Source organism: Canis aureus, chromosome 22, assembly GCF_053574225.1.
Source record: "Canis aureus isolate CA01 chromosome 22, VMU_Caureus_v.1.0, whole genome shotgun sequence".
In the NCBI taxonomy this organism is placed as follows: domain Eukaryota; kingdom Metazoa; phylum Chordata; class Mammalia; order Carnivora; family Canidae; genus Canis; species Canis aureus.
In genome coordinates this window covers 630,799-640,817 of record NC_135632.1, presented here as the reverse complement: position 1 = coordinate 640,817, position 10,019 = coordinate 630,799, and the positions used below count along the sequence as shown (strand labels likewise).

The 10,019-nt window shown below is 43.5% G+C and overlaps 1 protein-coding gene across 4 annotated transcripts in view; it reads left to right on the top strand.

Annotated features, from left to right (window-relative positions):
• The first annotated feature begins 271 nt into the window (after positions 1-271).
• Positions 272-10,019, top strand: part of GFM1 (G elongation factor mitochondrial 1) — a 53,557-nt gene continuing 43,809 nt past the window's right edge. For all 4 annotated transcript variants that reach the window (XR_013360786.1, XR_013360785.1, XM_077864553.1 and 1 more), the window contains exons 1-6: positions 272-414; positions 909-1,061; positions 2,168-2,300; positions 2,737-2,941; positions 5,418-5,534; positions 8,042-8,192. Coding sequence is in view for 2 of the 4 variants with exons in the window: in XM_077864553.1 (XP_077720679.1) it covers positions 325-414; positions 909-1,061; positions 2,168-2,300; positions 2,737-2,941; positions 5,418-5,534; positions 8,042-8,192 (849 nt within the window). In the remaining 2 variants the exon portion in view is untranslated. The remainder of the gene's footprint in view (positions 415-908; positions 1,062-2,167; positions 2,301-2,736; positions 2,942-5,417; positions 5,535-8,041; positions 8,193-10,019) is intronic.

Below are 10,019 nucleotides of genomic sequence, written 5' to 3'. Positions count from 1 at the left end.
CCCGTCCCGCCCCGCCCCGCCCCTGCACCTGCACCTGCACCCGCCCCTGCACCTGCACCTGCCGGCGGCGCTCCGGCCGGAGCGGACGCTCCAGGTCGGAACCTTCTGGCCCCGCCCTCCCGCCCCGCGGCAGCTCCGGGCCCGGCCGGCAGGGGGCGCCGAGCGGCGGCCGCCTCGCCCCCAGCCGCCGGAAGTGCCTTCCCTTCCCGCGCGCGCCCCGCCCCGCGGCCTTCGCCCCGGAAGCGCTCTCGGCCCGGCGGCGGCGCGCGGGGGCACTTCCGGCGTCGGCAGCTCTCACCTCTCCGCGGCCGCCGCGCTCGCGCCATGAAGCTGCTGGGGGCCGCGGCCGCCGTGGCCTTGGGGCGCGGGCCGCTCCCGCGGGCTCCCGGCGCGCTGGGCTGGCGGAGGACGCAGGTAGCGGAGCCCGCGGGGCCGGGGGCGGGGCTCGGGCCCGGGGCTGCGCGGTGAGCGGGGGGAGGGGAGGGGATGGGATGGGGAGGATGGGGGAGGGGGGTGGGGAGGATGGGGGAGGGGAGGTTGGGGAGGGGGTGGGGGAGGGGGAGGGGGAGGATAGGGGATGGAGATGGGGGAGGGCGTGGGGAGGGTGGGGGAGGGGAGGATAGGGGGAGGGGGGAGAGATGGGGAGGATGGGGGAGGGGAGGGGGAGGATGGGGCGGGAGGGGGGTCGGGAGGCCTCCATGGGGAGGAGGCCTGGTCCTCTCCGCCCTCCGGCCCGGGCTCCGCTGTCTCACACCCCGACTCGTGCCCCTCGGAATCCCCTCGGAGTCGGTGTGCGGACAGATAGCAGCCAGTCCCGGCTCTGTTCCCCTGTCGCTCACGCGCACGGAAATTGCACCGATCTGAGTTATCGGCTAATTGATTTATTGATTTATTGACTTATTCTTCAGGCCAACTGGAAAGCCCGCCGATGGTGCTCATCAGGAGTGATTCCGAATGAAAAGATACGGAATATCGGGATCTCCGCTCACATCGACTCCGGGAAAACGACGTTAACAGAGCGAGTGCTCTACTACACCGGGAGGATCGCGAAGATGCACGAGGTGCGGGTTCGCGGCTGGGGCCGGGCTGGTTAGAGCTCGGTGTTCGTCGTTGCGTGGTTAGGATTTAATGAACGTCAGGAAACCCGAAAGGTGAAAAGATGTGTTACCCCGAGGCTTTAATCGAAAGTCCTGTGACAAAGGGACAACTCAGACTGGCTTGCAGTGTTGTGCGGAATCTTCCGGAAGCGTCGCTGAGGGCGGCCTCGGGAGGTTGTCTTTTAGGGACACCTGAAACTAATAGAACATTGTTAATTCACTTAAAAACTTATGTCTTACGATATATTCTTCGGTGGCTGTTAAAATAGTATTTACAGGGCAGCCCTGGGGGGCTCAGCAACTTAGCAGTGCCTTGGGCCCAGGGCGTGACCCCGGGGTCCCCGGATCGAGTCCCACGTGGGGCTCCCTGCATGGAGCCTGCTTCTCCCTCTGCCTGGGTCTCTGCCTCTCTCTCTCTCTGTTTCTCATGAATAAATAAGATTTAAATAAATCTTTTAAAAAAAAAGTATTTACATATTTTTTGATGTTATGGGAAGATGTTTATATTAAGTGGAAAAAGAGTTTGAAACTGTCTAGTACGATGTTAGTAGTTAGAAAGTACACAGATCAGGAAAAAAGAATCTTTTCATTTGGAATGCTTCTAAAAGAAACTGGCACATCATTGGGTAACTTAAGTGTCCGTTTCTTTAGAGGAAGGTCATCTTGTTAAATCACATATTTTGAAAGCCAAATCCCTCCCGCCCAGGCGTCAAAATCCACATGTCGTAGAGCAAGGAAAAAATGTGTTCTTTGAGCATCTGCCTATTATAGAAAAAGACCAGCACCAGGCTGGTGGGCAGGACAGTGCAGAGGACGCAAGGTCGGCCCTGAGACGGAGGTGCTTGCTCTGTGTTAGCAGCTCCTGGGAGCAGCAATGGAAAGAGGGTCAGGCGGTAAAGAGAGGGCAGAACTCGTAATCCCTTCTTTTTGTTTCACAAGATATGGTCTGACGACAGCCTTCTCCAAAAACCGCGTCGTTAACTATCTGTGTTCTCATTCCATCTCCGTAAAGATTTCTTTCCTTCTCGGGAGGCTGGAACAGGGCACTGAGTGGCTGTGCTTGTGTTTAGGTGAAAGGTAAAGACGGAGTTGGTGCCGTCATGGATTCCATGGAACTAGAGAGACAACGAGGAATCACGATTCAGTCAGCGGCCACCTATACCATGTGGAAAGATGTCAATATCAACATCATAGATACTCCTGGTGAGTTGAATTCTTGGTTTTATGGCAGCTTGTTCTGACAAAAGCACGTGTAGTTCTTTACCGTGACCCAGCTCATTTTTGAGTGTCAAATAATACTCCAAAGTGTGACGATGAATCCTGTTAGAGAAATCTGACTGGGGACCTAGAGCACTTCATCCTTATGTGGTTTCTTTAAAAAATAGTGCAAATAAATTGTGAGTAGGAAAGTTCTTGCCTGTTAAAAGCTGTAGCTGATTGAAAGTTGCCTGTGCCCTTGTAGTTCTTTGAAGAGATGGGCCCCTGGGCCTTACGGTGAGTAAACGGTACGGCGGTTACAAGAAATCCATTCTAATTAGAAGACTTAGGTCATGTGCTGAGATTATAAAAAAACTTGTAATCGTGCATGTTATAAAAATTCATACTGTAAGAGCCTCACACACTTCTTTGTTTCATTTAGGACATGTGGACTTCACAATAGAAGTGGAAAGGGCCCTGCGGGTGTTGGATGGTGCCGTCCTGGTTCTCTGCGCTGTGGGAGGGGTGCAGTGCCAGACCATGACTGTGAACCGTCAGATGAAGCGCTACAACGTTCCTTTTCTAACTTTCATTAACAAATTGGACCGAATGGGCTCCAACCCAGCCAGGGCCCTGCAGCAAATGAGGTACTGAACCTTACAAAGAACAGGAGGGGCTGTCATGATTTGGATAAGAAACCTTACGTACAGCTAATTCAGTGTCATTAAGTTTCATTAAAAAAATTTTTTTTCTCTAAAAATTTACGTGAGTATTTACGTGAGTGACTGACTTACCTTAGTAAAGAAACATTGAGGTCAATAGTTTGGTTTGTGGTGTGATCTCATCAGCTTTGTTCTCTGTAAAATGGGGAAACGTGGCTTAAATTTTAGGGAGGGGGCAGCCCGGGTGGCTCAGTGGTTTAGCGCCTGCCTTGGGCCCAGGGTGTGATCCTGGAGCGCCGGGATCGAGTCCCATGTTGGGCTCCGTGTATGGAGCCTGCTTCTCGCTCGGCCTGTGTCTCTGCGCCTCTCTCTATCTCTTTCATGAGTAAATAAATAAAATGTTTAAAAAATAATAAAAATTAAAAAATAAATTTTAGGGAGGTTTAAGGTGAGTTCAGAAAACAGTTTGGCGATGAATGGATAAGGAAGGTATGGCATATAACAATATGTTCAATGGAATATTACTCAACCATCAGAAAAAGTGAATACCCCCATTTACGTTGACGTAGATGGAACTGGAAGGCACCGTGCTGTGAAATAAGTCAATCAGAGAAAGAAATTATATGGTTTCACTCACATGGAATACAAGAAACAGCGCAGAGGATCATAGGGGCAAGGAGGGAAAACTGAACGGGAAGTCATCAGAGCGGGGGTGGGGGGGATGGGCTACGTTGGTGATGGGCACTAAGGAGGGCATGTGGTGTGTGAGCAGGGTGTGCTATGCACCTGGTAAATCATTGCACATCGCCTCTGAAACTAAGTATGTACATTATGCTGACTAATTGAATTTAAATAAAAATTAAATTTTAAAAAAATAAAACAATCTGGTAATTCACTGGCTATGATTAGAGAAGTAATAATTTAATGTACATTCTGAAAGTACTTTATGTATTTAGAAGATCTTCTGTTTTAACCTTTACTTAAAGAATTTTAGTTACTGCCCTTGAGTAGTGTGGTGTATTCCCTTGGGTTCCTATGGTAACACACTCACTAAACAACAGTAGCACTTCCTTTCTGTACCAGTGTCACTCAGTCGTGGTTGTAGCACTTTACACTTTGCCCAATACTTTAGATTTCACGTAGTCTTTGAAAAGAGTGGAAGTTTCACTTTTCACCTTTTGTAGATGTGTAAAAAGTTTGTGGTTGTGGAGGTTCCAAAAGTGATGTGTCTGATGACGAGAGAGAGGGTGTTGAAGAGCCTCCAGTGCCAGTACTACCGTGTGCACTGTTGCAGTGACGTGCCTCAGGATAGGAGCGTGACGGTTTTTCTTCATTGGGTGCATTTCCTTGGCAAAACAAAACCTTTTTACTTTTTGTCCTTGTTGCTTATGTTTTACTCGTATTTGGCAGTGATGGACCGTTCCCACCAAGGCTTTGTCTGAATTCCAGGAAGATTATCTTTTAGCATTTATCTGACTGCTGCAGTTCTTTTTCTGCTCTACTCCCTTTTACCTGCATTCCGTGACTCCTATTAATTACACACATTTCAGAACTTCTGGATCTCATTGCCATGTGTTAACGTTACCACATACTCTCCTACATTTTGTTCTCATTTTGGACTGGCTTATGAGAGAATTCTTGAGGTCAGTCTTCAGGCTCTCTAATCTGATAATCATCTGTGTTCCTTCAGTTATTGCCTGTTTTTCTTTTTTATATTTTTGCAGTTATGTAATTAATTTCCTAAGCTTTCTCTTTTATTGCAATGTCTTCATTAACAGAGCTGATTACTTCTCAGTTCTTTACATTTTAAGTAACTCCTTAGAAGTTAGTACTGTTTCTTGAGCTCACACTCTCTTTCAAGCTATTGGTACCCTTCAGAGATTTGGTGATTCTTAGTTACCTGTTCATACTTATAGATGGGGGCCTAGACTCTAGACGAAACAATGGTAGCTAGAGCATATTTCTTCTTGAGTGAGAATTCCTGCCAATGAATCCCTTCAGTGGTCGTGCCTGATTGAGGGTACAGGCTGATGATGAGTGTCTGATTTTTAACCTGCATGCTAAGAATTCTTCTATAAGAACTTCTGCTTCAGATAGCTGTACTCAGCTTTGCTAGACTCGGCTAATCTAAGAATGAGAGATAGGCAAGGTGATCCCACTATCCTTTAGTTTTCTGACCAACCACTGTTGACTTGTTCTTCCCCCTTCTGTTTTGATCCAGGATAATCTGGGGATCTGATGGGAAAATACTTATTTTAGAGTTCTTTTGTTGCCAAAATAGGGTATTGACTTCTTGGGAATGGTGAGTTCAGTTGTTCCCAGCTGTTTTATATTTTCTGTTCTGAGCTCCTGATGATACCCCTCTCATTTCCACAACATCTGCCATTGACTTATTTTTATTTGTCATTTCAAAGGGATTTAAGGAAGAAAAAAGAGGTAAACATGTATTTTTATTTTTCAGGTCTAAACTGAATCATAATGCAGCATTTGTGCAGATACCCATTGGTTTGGAGGGTGATTTTAGAGGTATAATAGATCTTATTGAGGAACGAGCCATCTATTTTGATGGAGACTTTGGGTAAGTTAAAAAAATGTTACTACTATTTTACATTTTAAAAAACATCAAAGAGAAGAAAAAGGATGATTTTTTTAAACATAGAGGAAACATCTCTTTAATATGTGGCTGCAGGAATATACTTCAAAATGATTTTGTTTTTTAATGCCTTTAATTCTAGTTGCTTTCTGTTTTTGCGAAGTATTCATTCCAAGGGGGAGAACATGTTCCTTTCTGGGTAATTTATGTCATGATATGCATGGTATAGTAAAAGGCCATCAGTGGGTAATTATCTTTTTCCACTGGGTAATAATCTATCTTTTTCCACTTGTTCAGTTATTCGTTTGTTGATTCCATAGACTTTTGTGGAGCAGCTGCTATGTCCTGGGTATTGTGACAAAAACTGGGAAGAAGGGATCCCTGGGTGGCTCAGTGGTTTGGCGCCTGCCTTTGGCCCAGGGCGCAATCCTGGTAGTCCCGGGATCGAGTCCTGTGTCAGGCTCCCGGCATGGAGCCTGCTTCTCCCTCTGGCTGTGTCTCTGCCTCTCTCTCTCTCTCTCTCTCTCTCTGTCTATCATGAATAAATAAATAAAATCTTTAAAAAAAAAAAACTGGGAAGAAAATATGGATAATGAGTGTTTGCTCTATCTACTATCCGAGATTACAAAGTTAAATGATAATATGTAAACACAGTTAAAAATAGTACAAATGTGGTTTGGATAATGTAAGAAGCAAATTGTTAATTTTTTGACATATTTGATCCATCAATCCATTTTGAGTGACCTCTACATATAAAAAACTGTAATTTTCCAGGGTTGTCAAACTTTGACATTCAGAAAAATCACCTTGAAAGCTTGTTAAAACACATTCCTGGATCCTCCTCCAGAAGATTCTGATTCAGTAGATCTAGGGTAGAGCCTGGAATTTGCATTTCCAATGATGCTGCCATTGTAGATCTGCAGATCACATTTTGAGGGACAGTGTTTTGGACAATATGGGAAGTCGTCCTTTATTGTGAAGAATGGCCCCAAGAGCCAAGCAGTTTCTCCAGAGATACTTCCTGAGAGGGTATCTTTCTCTGCTGTGAAACTGGGATTGCTAGTCTAGCAGCTGAGTGAAGGGTGTTTAGTTAACTGTATATTCATCCTCATCAGCTGTCCTGTAGGCAGGGAAAGGATGTAGGCTGTCTTGTGGATGAGGCGTTTCTCTAACTTCTTGTGTGATGATAGTGACTGTGGTATCACTATTTCTTAGAAGGTAAAGCCCAAAAGGACCGGGATACTTTATCAAATTTATTCAATGCTATCCCCAGCCCTAGAACTTGGACTCAAAAAATACTTGTAAATGAATGAATAAATCTCATTCCCCAAAGTCACAAGAGCACACATTTGTCTTCTAAAGTAGAAGCTCTTCAACATTGTTGTGTGCTCCGACCACAGAGGAAGTTTCTTAGTATACCTGCCCCCTTTCCCAGCCTTAGACCACTGGGTATATACATATCAAAATGACTCCACAACTGATTCTGACATGGAAAGCTAAGAACCAGGGAGCTTGCCAGAAACGATGAAATTATGATCTGAAGGCTGTTAAGAGCATTCTTTGGGTTAATAAGAATTATTTCCTATTTGCAGTTGGCTTCTTTTACTTTTTAAATTTAGGAATGTGTTTTCTGAAAAGCTTATTGTTTTGGCATTAGTTTTCATTTTTATTTTTTTTTTTTTTAAATCTTTTTTTTTAATTTTTATTTATTTATGATAGTCACAGAGAGAGAGAGAGAGGCAGAGACACAGGCAGAGGGAGAAGCAGGCTCCATGCACCGGGAGCCCGACGTGGGATTCGATCCCGGGTCTCCAGGATCGCGCCCTGGGCCAAAGGCAGGCGCCAAACCGCTGCGCCACCCAGGGATCCCTCATTTTTATTTTTTTTATTTTATTTTTTTTTTGTTTTGTTTTTTAGTTTTCATTTTTAAAGAAATACTTTGAAACCTTTGAGACTGATGTTTTAACATATCAAGTATATCCGTTTCTCAGTTGTGTATATTTTATTTGTAATTCTTACCTATTCAGCCCCTAGAGGAATAGAGACCTGGGTTAAGGTGGAAGAGTTTGTCATATTTAGTAACATTTTTTTTTTACTATAAATTATTCTATGTTAAAATTGTGTGATTTGGTTTATTAGTGGAAAGAAATAGAATCAGGTCCCTGGTCCTGTTAGCAACTGATGTTGTGGTTAACTTGGTTGATAGAATTTTCAAGAGTCATATGAGTTTTGGGGTCTGATTGGCTTTGAATCTTGGCTCTTACATTTACTAGCAGTACAACCTTTACAATTTGCCTGTTTAAGTATTTTTGTCCACTATTCCATCTAAATTTTAAAGATCTACATTAGTCTTATTTGCCATTTTAATGCAAATATATCAGAATTCTTTCTCATCTAAAAAATGTTTAGCCATTAGGATTTATCTTTTTCATTGGTGCTGTATAACGTTTGATTGAATATCCTTCAAGTAGTAAAACCATTTCTTTTCTTAGTCAGGTTGTTCGGTATGGGGAAATTCCAGCAGAATTCAGGGCAGCAGCAGCTGACCACCGGCAAGAGCTGATTGAATGTGTTGCCAATTCAGATGAGCAACTTGGTGAGATGTTCCTAGAAGAAAAAATCCCCTCAGTTTCTGATTTAAAGGCAAGTGCTCTCAAAATAAGTCTCACATAAATAAGAAAAAGGTCAGTTTTTTTGTTATTGTTTGTGAGAGAGACATGATGCTTGTATGCATGGGTTTTATTAATGAAATCTGAGTAAATTAACATTGTTGGGTTTTTTTTTTGGGGGGGGGGTTGGTTTTTTGTTTTTGTTTTTTGACACAGAGAGACTGAGAGACACAGAACTAGCACAAGCAGGGGGAGCTGCAGCAGGAGAGAGAAGCAGACTCCCTGCTGAGCAGGGAGCCCAATTCAGGGCTTGATTCCAGGACCCTGGGAACGTGACCTGAGCTGAAGGCAGATGCTTACCTGACTGAGCCACTCAGGCGCCTTTGTTGTTGTTGTCTTCAAAAAATACTTGTAATGGCATAATACTTTTTAAGTAATGAGTTCTGTAACATCTTAAAATGGGGAAGGGAGGGATGCCTGGGTGACTTAGTGGTTGAGCGCCCGCCTTCAGCCCAGGGCGTGATCCTGGAGTCCCGAGATCAAGTCCCACGTTGGGCTCCCTGCATGGAGCCTGCTTCTCCCTCTGCCTGGGTCTCTGCCTCTCTTTCTCTGTGTGTCTCTCATGAATAACTAAATAAAATCTTTAAAAAATACAATGGGAAAGGAGTCATAGTTTTTTTTAAAAAAGGATATTTGAGCATCCAACCTCTTGGGCATAACTTCTTAAGAAGAAAGAAGATAAATATAGAACTGTTACAGGAAAAAGATTAAGTGACAGAGCTCCTAAATGTTCACAGACTAAATGTTGATATTTGTATTGTTGTACTATTTAAAAGGCTGTATAGATTTCTTCACTTGACCATTTAGCTCCTTAAAAATATAAAGATGATCTCTGCCTAAGACTGGTATTTATTTTTCGAATAGCTAATTTTTCCGTAGGAAATACGCAGATGGCCAGTAAGCACATGAAAAGATGTTCAGCATTGCTAATCATTAGGGAAGGCAAATCAAATCATGAGATTTCACTTTATCCACTAGGATAGTCATTATTTAAAAAAAAAAAAATAACACAAATTTTTTTCTGTTAATGATAGTAAAATAACAAGTGTTGGCAAAGATGTAGAGAGTGTGGAACTCGTGCATTGCTAATGGGAATGTAAAATGCTGCAGTCACTGTGGAAGAAGTATGTCTATTCCTCAAGAAATTAAGCCTAGAGCTACCATATGGATCCAGCAATTCCATTAGTAGGTAATAGCCAAAAGAATTGAAAGCAGGTACTCAAATAGTTATTTGTATACCTGTGTCGATAGCCCTGTTGACAGTAGCAAAAAGCTGGAAATGACTCAAATGCCCACTGTGGATAAATGGATAAATGAAAGTAGTGTGTGCATATAGTTGACTGATTTAGCCTTAGGAATGATTGATGCATACTGTCACATGGGTGAACCATGGAGACATGCTTAAACGACATGAACCACACACAGAAGGACAAATATCGTACGATTCCACTTATATGAGGTACTGAGAGCAGTTATCATTCCTAGAGACAGAAATAGTGGTTACCAGCGGTGTGGCCAGAGGGGTGGGTTACAGAATAGAGTACAGAGTTTCGATTTGAGATGATGAAAAAGTTCTGGAGGTGGATAGGGGTGACGGTAGCAGAGCAGTGTAAATGTACTTAATGCTGTCGAACTGTATACTTAAAAATGGTTAAAATGATAAATTTTATGTTTGCTTTACCATAAAAAAAAAACTAATAATACTCATTTTGCCAAACTACTCTGATTTATCTTATCGGAGATCAGATAATTACTGTGTGTAAGACCTTGCACTCATGGGGTTTGTAGTAGATCAAATGCA